Below are 12,140 nucleotides of genomic sequence, written 5' to 3' on the forward strand. Positions count from 1 at the left end.
CAGCCAGGTTGTGTGTGGCATGTGGTCCAGTCCAGTCTACCAGGAGTCCACCAGTTGGGACAGGAAAGGGGCAGAGACTTGGAGTTATGGGTGCAGACACTTGGGAGAGGATGCAGCATGCTACATCACGAACCCATCTGAGTTCCTACTACCCACTGTGCCAGTGCCAGTGGTGCAAGTAGGCTGGCATACCATGTCCTGTACCTGTGTGCCACCTGCACATGCTGCTCTCTCCTAGGTGCATGTCCGTGGTCAAACCTGATGGCCATCCTAGAACAGCGCAATGGGGCTGACACAGAGCTGCTGGTGTTTGCGATGACACTGATCAACAAGGTCAGTGCAGAGGAGATGGCAGGACTTCACCACAGTGCTGCACTCTCCCAAAAAACAAGCTTCCCCCAGTAGCATCCCCAGTGCACATGATGGGGCTGCAAGGGCAGCCTGCTGGCAGGGCTCAGCACTGGAAGTGCCAGTCCCAGCTGGTTCTTTCTGATCCTGCTCAGACGCTGGCTGCCCTCCCAGACCAGGACTCCTTCTATGATGTGACAGACTGCCTCGAGCAGCAGGGCATGGAGAGCGTGGTGCAGCAGTACTTGAACAGCAAGGGCACTGACCTCGACTTGAAGCAGCAGTTCATGCTCTATGAAGTGAGCTATGCTCCATCATGTGACACCTTGCATGGTATCTGGGTGCCCAAGATGTTGCATGGCGTAGGCAAAACATGTTGCCCCAAGGCACTGCATTTACTACAAGTGCCTGGGGCTTTGCACCTGCCTAACATAAGCTGAGGCTCTGCCCAGCTCTCTCTGCGCTGACAGCCGTACCCAACTCTCCATTCAGACATGGAGAACATGCATGCATTGGGTGGGAGGCCCACGGGAGTGCCATGCGTGGGGGGTGTGGCTCACACATCCTGCCTCAGCCCGACACCCACTTCACAGAGTGCACTCAGGCTGGAAGATGGTGTTGATGAGGTGCAGCCAGGAGGACGCAAGGAGCGAAGGAAGACAGATGAAGGCCGGCGCGGGTGGCGTTCCCAGGGTGGTGGTGTGGAGCCTGGGTCAGGCACCAACTCCCCAAGTGCCAACCATGAGAGCCAGCAGCTGCTGGGGTCTCCTGGTGCCCTGGAGAAGCCCCCTACTGAGGATAGCCAGTCTCCCTTGGAGACAAAAGTGCTGAGCAGCCTGACAGAGTAAGCATGGCTTTAGAGGATGTGTGGTAAGGGCATGTTGTGGGAGGATGTAGCAAGATAGCCCTACAGCTGTTGGCCAGCCAGGGGGGTGCGCTGTGGCATACGGGGTTGTGGGAATGCAGGAAAGCTAAGGAGTCACATTAGCTTGGACACAGTTTGCCATGGGGAACCTGCAGCTCTGTGAGCCCTAGCTGGGTTTTTTTTTTTTTTTTTTTTTTTTTTTTTTTGTCTCTTGGCTCCTTCATGTTTCCCAGGGACCCAAGGGTGCTAGGATGAGATGTGAGGAGCATTCTCAGTGCCTGCAGTGGGGAGCCCCCTGGTGTAAAGGACTGTCTGTCATTCAGTGTCACCTCATCTTCCAGGCCCTGTTCCAAGAGCATCTACAGCAGTGCATCCAGCATGCGTCTGGCTCTGTCATCACCCCCAGCTGAGAAGGAGCAGCTCCTGGGCCTAGGCGAGAGAAGTATTTACAAGTAAGCAGCCAGTAGAGGATCCACCACACTGCGAAACCCTGATCCTAGGGCATGAGCAGGGGAATCCATACTACCATGTCCTTTCTGGATTGTGCATGGGGTTCTCAAGAAGGTGCCCATCTGAGCAAGTGCCAAGGGATGGGGAGGCAGTGGGGTCTGACTGGGATCTAAGGCTGTAGTGAACTGTGACATAGAGGGAGAAGGGTGGTCTACATTTCAAGACGGCACAGAGGGTCTAGCCAAAGCCTTCACAATGTCCTTCAGCCCCTCACACCAGTGGGGATCTGGCTTAGCGGGTTGTCTGAGGAAGGTGTCCTGAAGAGAAGAGCTGACAGTAGAGCCTGTTGGAGCTGTTGCTGCCTGCTCCCTCTGCAAGACTATCTCCTTTGTAGCATTGGCTCTGCCTATCACTCTGTATGGCTAAAATGTACTGGAACCTGGGAGATGGGGAGGTGGGTCATGGCTCTTCTTCAGCTCCTGCTCCAGCTCTAGCTCTTTCCCCCTCATTCCTCCTCTCTAATCATGCTGATTCTCTTCTCTGCCCACTCTTTCTGTCTTTCCTTTGCAGGCTACACCAAACAGCCCCTGTGTGGTAAGTGCCTGGGCTCTGCATGTGTGTATGATCCCTTCTGGTATGCTACCCCTGAGCCAGTGGGAGCTGGGACCTGCCCCATGCTGCTTACTGCACCCAGCACCTTATTTCTACTCCATGAAGTGTTTGCATGGAGCTGGACCTGTCAACCCCATTCATTCATCTCCTCTCAGAGCTCTGCTTGTACGACCCCTCCTCTGGGAAGGGCTGTGTGTGCAGAGGAGCAACAGAAGCTGTTTCTGCACTCCTGCTAACCCCAGCAGTGTAGCCTACTCTCAGCACTGCCAGCATCCTCTCCTGTATCCCCTTTTGGGTAGCATGACCCTCCAGTGCCCCCAGACCTCCTGGTGTCTCCTGGGGGTGGGCATAGTGCATGCGCACAGGCATGTGCACACTTCCACACTGCCCTTCTATCTGCAGCCCTCTGTCTTTGACAGGGATGGCAGAGCTCTCCCCAGGGCAGGCAGACCCTGCTCTGTCCCTGTCAGATACTTGCCATCATCCACAAGAGCCATTCTGGCAGCAGGCAGGACTGCTCTAGCCCAGAGGGATGGGTACTCACTGGTATTGAATGCCACTCAATGACCAGGCAGGAGGTTGTTCTCCTGAGGCTCTCCTCAGTGGTGATGCTGTCCACAAGACCCTGGGACATGCCTTGGGGGACACAGGCAGTGTGGACAGAGATGATGGTGGAGCTTGAGGTGCGCTGGCGTGGTGTGGATGTGAGGGCAGGTTTGCACTGTGGGGTTGGCAGATGTAAGGGCCTTGCTCTTGGGAGACTCTCTACTGCTCAGTGCTGGCTCAGACCCATGGCACTGCTAGGTGGACACATGCAGAAGGCATGAGCCATGGTGGGGCTGCTGGCAGTGAGGGCTAACTCCTGTTTTCCCTCAGGCAGGAGGATACCCCATCCTTGCATGGGGACAAGCCTATTCTGAGGAAGTTTGAGTGAGTAGAGGCATGTGTGTGTCTCTAGGCATGTGCTTCCTCAAGCTGGAGCCCCGCCAGACACATCCAGCCCTTCAGGCTCTGGATGGGCAGAGAATGAGATGCAGGAGGGTCCCCCAACAAGTTTCAACCCTGCTGTGCTGTGGATGCATCCCTGGGAGCCTGCTTTTTGAACCTTTTGGATGAGAGCTGTGGTGAATGCTAGCTCCTCATGTCTCTTGGGGCTAAGGGGAGTCTGCAGGACAAGAGCAGCACTCTTTTCCGTATTTGTCGCTTCCCATTGTCCTTGAGTCATGATTGCTGACAACACTGTGAATGCTTGTGTGAGCTACAGGGATGCTGGGCACCTGAGAAGGATGCTGCATTCTTGCCGCAGTGTTACCCTGCTCTCTGAAGGGCTTGGAGGAGATGGGTTTAGTTCAGATGAAACATGCAGGCCTTTTGCTCACCATTGTAAGAGTCCAGCTGGTTTGTGCACGGTGCAGTGGCACCCCAGGGTCACTAACAAGTGCTGGTTCCACTTGGGCAGTGTGAGCCCTTCAAGCAGAAAGCTGGTTGCTGCACAAGGGAGAGAGGACCCTTGGTTTTGCTGGGCTCTGTGGCATGCTGTCAGTCCAGCCCTGCGCAGCCAGTTCTTCACCAGTCAGTGCCTTGTATATAAAATATGCCTCATTCCCAGCTACCTGTGCTGCTGAGGGGCAAACGTATTGGCTCGGGACCACAGGACACTCAATACATTGGTGCCCAGCAGCACTCAGTCTGCAATGCAGATTCGGGGGTAGCTGCACCTCCATGGTGTGTCCCAGGTGCAGGGCAGTTGGCAGCTGGGCACGAGAGTATGTGCTGTGCAGCCAGTCTGGCGCAGTGATTTTCTGTGTTTCTGTGTGTTTCTTGCAGGTAGTTTCTGTAGCATCCTGTGGTTTGTCCAGCAGGAGGTTTCTGTGCTGGGCCTTGCTGTGAAAGTGTGAGGGTTTATATGCAGTGCAGTATGGTGTGGTTTGTCCAGTTCTCCCTTCCTATCTCTGACTTGCTCTTGGCCAACATCTGCCTCTGTTTTTATAGAGCTCGCTTTCTGGAGAACTTGGCTGCAGCCCAGAAGGAGAAGATCTCTTCCATGACCAAAGAACGACTCGATATCCTCAGTGATGCTACACAGGAACATCCTGCTGTTCTTGCTTGGGATGGGAACAGGAGCACTCCTGCACATAGCACAGAGCCACCTGGCATAAGTATGTGCAGGGCTGGGGTTGATGTGAGTGTAGCAGGGCATAAGTTTTCTCTGGACCCGTCAGGATCACTGGAGCAGATGTTAAAGTCCCCCTCTTGGCCCCAGCCCTCTCATGGGCTATCTGGAGCTGTGTGCCACTATCTGAGCCCAGTTCCACAAGGGAACCAGCCCCAAATTCTATGTTCTGCCCAGCAGCACCTTTCCTCTCCAAGCAAATTGTCTCACCTCTCTTCCCATCTCTCTGCAGGGTCCTGGGTGGGCCAGAAGGATACCATTGACTCCTGCAGTGCCATCTCCTCCGATACCAAGTTTATGCTGGATATGCTATATGCCAAAAGCTCCTCTGAGCCAGGGCAGGAACAGGTCTTCCCCAAGGGGCCAGCATCCCCCCAACCGCAGGACAAGGCAGAGAAGGAGGCTGAATGGGGCTGTGTCGAGGGGCATGGCCACTTGGAACAGGAGAACACATGGCTCCACAGCAGGGCTCCTGATGGGCCAGTTGCTAGTGCCCATGCCAAGTTGGTACGTGCCACATCAAGTATTGATGTGGAGACTCACACACAGAAATTGGAGGACACCCTGATGACACCCATCAAAAAGGACTCAGAGCTCACTTGGGAGCGCCTGGAGGCCAGTCCCGTGCAGCTAAAGATCAAAGACCTGGACTTCACTGACCTCGGGGAAGAGGAAGATTTTGATGTCCTGGACACAGGGTCCATAACCAATGGCTCCTTCCTCCCTCATGGCATCGAGGCAGCAAATGCTGGCACCCTCATGGTTCCACCTCCACCTGTCACCCACACTGGCTGCCCACCCCCCCCACCTCTACCTCCTGCAGTCCCTGGTTGCCCTCCACCTCCACCTCCACCTCCTGCAATCACCAACTGCCCTCCCCCTCCACCGCCTCCAGGGCTTCTGGGCTCCGTGATGCTGGATGGCCCTTCTCAGGCCAAAAAGAAGAGGACAGTGAAGCTCTTCTGGAAGGAGCTAAAGCAGCTGGATGGCACCATGAGGCCAGGCAAATTTGGCCAGGGGACGCTGTGGGCATCTCTGCAGAGAGTCGAGGTCAATGCTGCCAAGCTGGAGCATCTTTTTGAGTCCCGGGCAAAGGAAGTGCCAACTTCCAAGGTACCAGCAAGCTTGCGGGCACCTGTCAGCTGTGAGGGGATTTACGGGCATCGGGGAAGGCAGTGTTAGCTCCTGTGTGAATTGGGGGCCCTGGTTCCTATGAATACACTGTTGTTCCTGAGGATGGGTACCCTCAGCCCAGAGGCAGGCAATGAGCAGGCCTTGGCCTGCCACCAGGTCCCTAACCTGCTCCCCTTGCCCATGGCATTTTCATGAAGGTGAGCCCTTCACCTGGCTCTCAGCCTGCATCTTCTTCCCTTTGCAGAAAGCTGTTGATGGGAAGAAGGTGGTGGTGGTACTGGACCCCAAAAGGAGCAACGCCATCAACATTGGCCTCACAGTGCTGCCACCTGTGCATATCATAAAAACAGCTGTGCTCAACTTTGATGAGTTTGCGGTCAATAAGGAAGGGATTGAGGTGAGTGTGGCAGGATCTCTGCCCTTCCAGGGTCATAATGCGGGTTGTCATGTGGGTTTTCCTCCCTGACCAGACCACAGTGCCTGCACTGCCAGTGTGGTACAGTGCAGGTGATCTGCTTGCCATTCTCTGAGGTGACAGATGATATCTTAAGAGTCTGACACATCCCTCTTTACCTGCCCTAGAAAATCCTGACCATGGTCCCAACTGAGGAGGAGAAACAGAAGATCCAGGAAGCCCAGCTGGCCAACCCTGATGTTCCACTGGGCTCTGCAGAGCAGTTTCTGCTTGCCCTCTCTTCTATCAGTGACCTCACAGCAAGACTCCAGCTCTGGGCTTTCAAGTTGGACTATGAGAGTCTGGAGCAGGTATGAAGCAAGGTCTCATCTCCTCTTTGCCCTCCTACTGCTGCTGGTCTCAGAAGGGTCCTTGGGGTGAGCTGGGTGTGTTGCTGGGGAAGGACCAGCCAGATCTGAGCATGGGTGGTACTGTCCTGGCTGGGGACAGGATGCAGGTCCCAAAGGCAAGTGGTTTGGGTAGTTTCCCTGTGGGAGGTGGCTGTTCTCATGGGCAGGGGCAAATGCTGAAGGAATGGGAGAGGGGTCTCACTTGTCTCTTTCCTCATCTAGGAGATTGCAGAGCCTTTGTTTGACCTGAAAGTGGGCATGGAGCAGCTGGCTAAAAATCATACCTTCAAATGCATCCTGGCCGTGCTACTGGCCACAGGCAATTTCCTAAATGGCTCCCAGGTGAGGAGCAGGGTGCAGGCCTGCTTGAGCAACTGCACCTTCTCAGGGGATAAAAGGTCTGTCCCATCTGAGTACTGTAGGAGGAGGACTGACCATGGTACTCAAGAGACACCAAGATATGTCTGGGAGGGCACCTCAGGTAGAGGTGGCATGGGTGCTGGCATGGGCCCAGTTGTTCCTTGTCATCTATGGGAGGCTGGGAGGAAGGATGGAGGGCCCTGCTGAATCCACTGGGGTTTCAGAGCAGAGGCTTTGAGCTGGGCTATCTGGAGAAGGTCTCAGAGGTGAAGGACACAGTGCACCGGCAGTCCCTGCTCCATCATCTCTGCCAAATGGTGGTGGAGAAGTTTCCAGAAACCACAGACCTCTACTCGGAGATTGCTTCCATCACACGCTCAGCCAAGGTGAGCCTACGGCCCTCACCCCTGCTGACTTCTTCTCCCTGCTATGTTGTTGTTATGACCTGGCAGGGTAAGGATGTGGATCCTGCACCTGGGCAGCTGGCTAGGCTTCCTGGGTCCCTGGCACAGTACAGGATGGCTGACAGCTGATGTGTTGATCTCCTAGGTCGACTTTGATGAGCTGGCCAACAGCCTCGTGCAGCTGGAACGAAGGTGCAAGGCATCCTGGGACAATCTAAAGGTGATTGCCAAGCACGAGACTAAGACGGTGCTGAAGAGCAAGCTCACGGACTTCCTCAAGGACAGCACCCAGCGCATTGTTGTCCTGAAAGTTGTGCACAGGCGTGTCCTCAACAGGTCAGTCAGTCAGTCAGCAGGGTCCTGGGGATGAAGGAGGGACACCTAGGTCCTGGGGATGCATGAGGGAGCAGTGGACACCGGACTCTGCTCTCTGCCAGTGGGAGGACAGTGAGTGCCCTGAGCAGTCCATTAGCCCTGTGGGTTCATCTATGCCAAGGACAGCCCTGGTGGGACTGGTGGGCTATGGGTCTGTCCGGGCCAGGGATGGTGATGGCACTGCTATGACCAGCAGCTCTGCATCATGGCAGGTTTCACTCATTCCTGCTGTACCTGGGGTACTCGGTGAGTGCTGCACGGGATGTGAAGGTGACTCTCATCTGCAAGCTCCTGAGGGAGTTCGCCCTGGAGTACCGCACCTGCAGGGAGCGCGTCCTGCAGCAGCAGAAGAAACGAGCTGCACATCGTGAGCGCAACAAGACACGGGGCCGGCTCATCACAGAGGTATGTGGCCACTTGGCTCACCACATTGCACCCTGCCAGGGCAGGCACCAGCCACCCACCGCCCTCACACTTGTCTCTCCTCCTGCTGCAGACCGAGAAATTCTCCAGTGTTACCAGCAACACTGAAACTGCCTCACCACCTGCAGTGGTGTCCACCAACCCTGAGCAGTGGGAGCAGGCTGAGGCAGGCCATGAGAACATGAAGAACATGCTGATCTCTCCTGCAGATGCTCCTGCACGCCGCAGTCGAGCCAGTCGGGGTAGGAGTGAGCTGGGTTTGGGAACTAGAGCATTAGAGCAAGGCACTGGGAGCCCCTCAGGGGATGAGGCTCGAGGGATGCCCAGCTGTCAGGACACGGCTGATGTGGGTGTCTGCATGCTCTTCGTGTAGGGACAGGGCATATCACCCCAGCCCAGGGGTCCCCAGCCCAGGAAGATGTTCCCAGCTCCCCAGATGATGCCTCGGATGAAATCATGGACCGCTTGGTAAAGTCAGTCACACACAACACCAACTCTCGTCCCTGTACCAACAAGGAGCGCAAGAGGTCCCGTGGAAACAGGAAGTCCTGTAAGTCAACACTGTGGCAGATGCCATGCCCTATCCCATCTTTCTCCTTGTCTCTATGCTCTGTCCCATCTCAGTATCCCAGTCCCTGTCTCTGTTTCCCTGTCCCCATGTCCTGTCCTACTTCTGTTTCCTTTTCTCTGTCCCTATACTCTAGCCCATCTCTATGTTCTCTGTACTCTGTCGCATCTCTGTGTCCCTGTCCTCATGCTTTGTCCTATTTCTGTCTCTGTCCCTGTGCCCTGGGGAGGCCCTCACTTGCTGGCTGATCTTGGCACCCTGGTAGTCAGGGCTCTAAGTTCAGCCTAATGGGCCACAGTCACAGGGAGTAGGGGGCACTCCAGGATGAGACCATGCCACTGTACCCTACCAACACAGACCTCTCCTTGCTTTGCTCTTAACATGGACAGATTGTCCATCTCAGCATAGCAGGGCCAGCTTGTTCAGGCAGTTGCTGGATATGTAGGCTTGCTCACAGCTCACACTGCTGTTTCCTGCTGTAGGATAACCTAGTGGTGTGAGCTGGGTCTGCTTGGATGTTCTAAAGGTCTCCTTTTCCCACAGTGAGGAGGACTCTGAAGAGCGGGCTTAGCGACGACTTGGTGCAGGCCCTAGGTCTGGGTCAGGCAGCCAGCATGAACGTTTGAGGCAGCCAGGGGAGCAGAGCGTGCCACTGCAGCTGGGGCTCACACTGCTCCCCTCTTCAGCTGCCAGGGCTGGGGCTGGCATCCCAAGAGAAAAGACACAGCCATTTGCCAAGCCTCACAGAGCACTGTGCTAGCACTGCTGTGCCCAATGCAGCCTGTGGTCCTCCTGACACCAGCACGGTCTGCATCTTTGGCCTTGTCTTGCTTTTCCTCAGTGACCCTGAGCTCCAGGAATAGTGGAGGGCAGGATGGGAGTAATGTCCCAGGAGCTGCTCTGTGGCAGCTTCGCACCTGCGTCTAGTGTCGACAATGGAGGGTGATGTGCAGCAGGGAGGCCCTGTGTGCCGTGGCAGTGACCATGCACTCAGGGACCGTGTGTGTGTGCATGGAGGCTCAGGGTTTGCCTTCTGAACAGTATTAGAGGGGGGCAAGGGGTTGGACCCAGATCTTCTCCAGGAACTGGGTCTGGCCAGAGTGACAATAAAATGATCTAACACTGCTGCTGGCTGGCATTGTCTTTTGCACTGGCGTGTGGGTTGGCCTGCTTCTGAACCTGGAGGCCAGGAAGCTCTTGATGCAGCAAGACAGAGCAGGTGCCTCCAGGTGGTGCCAAGGACAGAAGCAGGAGAGAAAGGTCAATACTCCTTCCAGCATTCCCAGGGAAGCCATCTTCCTAGTCCTGAAGAGTGTGGGGGGTTTGAGCTGCCTCAGAGATGGAGGTCAGATCACAAGGCCCTGGCACTGCTGGAGATTTTCCAGATTGCTTGGCCACTGCAAGCCCTATAGCCTGCCTGAGAAGGAGGGCAGAGGCCTCGTGGCTTGAGGCAGCACACAACGTATGCACTGGTAGCAGACTAAAGGCCCAGAGGGAAAGGAGAGGCAGGGGATGGGACATGCATTGTGTGTGGATGTATCTGGTGCTGGCCATGTGTCCCTGGACACATGGCTGGGTCCTAAGCCTCGAACCTCCACAGGAGCCACGGGAAGGGCATGGCAGCCTCCACTCTGCCTAACAGTCTGCCTGCCGTGAAGCTCAAGAATGGAGTGGGCACAGGCAGTGAGGAGCAGCCACAGCATTTGTATACCCATGCCAGAGGCTGGCTAGTGAAATAGACACCCATGTGCATGCAGGAGCCCTACATCCAGGCAGAAAGCTGATCATCCCTTGCCAAGACTCTCCTTCACAGAGGATGGAGGACTGTAGAGGATAGATTTTGTAGGGTGGCAAAGTCCACCCTGCTTGGCTGGCTGCTAGTCTGTGCCTCAGGGTGCTGTGTGCCATCGCCTGTGCCCTTAGCAAAGGAGTGGGGCTGAAGAAGAAAGGTACTGGTGTGGATTTGCTTCCAGAACAGCCTTGGAAAGATAGTTTTTCCTCCAAATGTCTGCATCAGTCTTTGTCTGGGCCAGACTGTCAGTGTCCTGCTTCCCCTCCTTGCTCTCAGGCTGGCCTGGGAATGGTGCTCACATAGGTGTCTACTAGGGCTGGTCTGGCAGGAGCCTCTCATTGGCTTGCCTTCACTCTGAAGACCATGCTGCTACGGAAAATTGGAGAGGCTGAAGTTGTGGTGGGAGCACAGCCAAACTGCACATCCAGTTCCAGCATCTCAAGGCAGAGGTGGTGAAGCTGATGGGCAGGAAGCCACTGTGCTAGGCCCCACTGCCCACACCTGCCTGGAAAGGGCAACCTCCATTTGACCAGGCTCACCCATGGCCTCCCTGGCCCCCTGCAATATCTTCAGAGGCTATGTCAGGCCCAGAGCCCTGAAATCAGCTGGGTTATAAACCCTAGGGATGAGGAAGGCACAGGGAACTGGGTCTTTCCCCTCTGTTGTTACCATATAGCCCCATAACAGCCAAATGTCCTGCATGGCTCTACAGCTGCTGAGGGCACCCAGCTCTTCTCAGAGCCATGGGCACCCTGCAGAGGGTACCCTGTGTTCCTTCAAGTGTGAAGGGGGAGGCAGCCCTCTCCCAGGTTTGGATGCTGCATTGCTCTTACCTCTAAGCTTCTTGGCGTCCTACAGTTCACTGTTCCTTGGGGAGCCCAGTGCAATGCTCCCATCATGGTGCTAAGCTACCCTCCTCCTCCCCATCAGTACTTTTCCCTGTGCTGCACCCTACTGCTCAGTTCTTCTGCCCTGCTCTGGGGCAAGCATGCCTGGAACTGAAGCAACCAGCCCCTCTGCCCCACCATGGCCAGTGAGCGGGGCAAAGCCACACACTGACACAGGGACAGCACATTCCCCATTCATTACGAAGGCATCTGGGGGGTACCCTGCCAGACGAGACTGAAGGCTGCTGCCTGCCTCAGAACCAAGCCTGTCTCAAGGCTGTAGTCTCAAGGGCAGGAGCAAGCTGTTGGGTCCAGAGCAAGGCCACAGTGTGATAAACACAAGGGCGGCAATGGCAGTATCCTGCTATCTCAGGGCTTTCATTTCCCAAAATCCAGCATCTCCCTTACAAAACTCTCCCGGGTTTTTTTTTTTTTTTTTTAGCCAAACGCGGACCCAAGCAGAGCAAACATTACACGGCACAGTTTGAGGCTGGACTTCCTGCTCATAGAGCAGGTAATGCAGGGCATGGCAGACACAGGACCCTTACAAATGTGGGCAAGCTGTAAGCCTCTGAAGAAAATCTTCATTTACCTGTGCTCAGCAGAGAAGGGCTAGTTCACAAGGTAAATTTTCCAAGAACAGCATCTCCCAGAGATATGCCCCATCCTTTTGTGGCCTATGAGATATCCACACAGGAACGTGCCATCTTGTGGCCCAACACAGCTCGCATCACCCAGAGCATGGATTAAAAACCATGCTGGGTGTCGAGAATTGGCTCTAAGTATGTGTCAGTGCTCGCTGTGGGTCCTATAAGCCCAACCTTTTGGCCTTTTTGTACCATTTCTGAGCTACCTGGAAGATAAGCCCTTTTGCTCTGTCAGAGCTGCCACCGCTGCTTCCAACAGTGGCAGCAGGAGTCTGGAAACCTTCCCTCCACAGGCTAG

The 12,140-nt window shown here is 55.3% G+C and overlaps 1 protein-coding gene across 6 annotated transcripts in view; it reads left to right on the forward strand.

The window, feature by feature from the left end:
- FHOD1 (formin homology 2 domain containing 1) overlaps window positions 1-9,641 on the forward strand; it is a 31,131-nt gene extending 21,490 nt beyond the window's left edge. For 3 of the 6 annotated variants that reach the window (XM_062586155.1, XM_062586159.1, XM_062586158.1), the window contains 14 exons: window positions 239-333; window positions 504-647; window positions 942-1,192; window positions 1,555-1,665; window positions 4,268-4,434; window positions 4,681-5,561; window positions 5,827-5,979; window positions 6,165-6,347; window positions 6,609-6,728; window positions 6,971-7,132; window positions 7,296-7,486; window positions 7,738-7,930; window positions 8,022-8,190; window positions 8,322-9,052. In XM_062586155.1, coding sequence (XP_062442139.1) covers window positions 239-333; window positions 504-647; window positions 942-1,192; window positions 1,555-1,665; window positions 4,268-4,434; window positions 4,681-5,561; window positions 5,827-5,979; window positions 6,165-6,347; window positions 6,609-6,728; window positions 6,971-7,132; window positions 7,296-7,486; window positions 7,738-7,930; window positions 8,022-8,190; window positions 8,322-8,764 — 3,263 coding nt within the window. In that variant the 3' untranslated portion in view covers window positions 8,765-9,052. The other 3 variants (XM_062586157.1, XM_062586156.1, XM_062586160.1) reach the window with 3 other exon arrangements.
- Window positions 9,642-12,140: the final 2,499 nt, after the last annotated feature.

This window comes from Rhea pennata, chromosome 13 (genome assembly GCF_028389875.1).
Source record: "Rhea pennata isolate bPtePen1 chromosome 13, bPtePen1.pri, whole genome shotgun sequence".
NCBI lineage: Eukaryota > Metazoa > Chordata > Aves > Rheiformes > Rheidae > Rhea > Rhea pennata.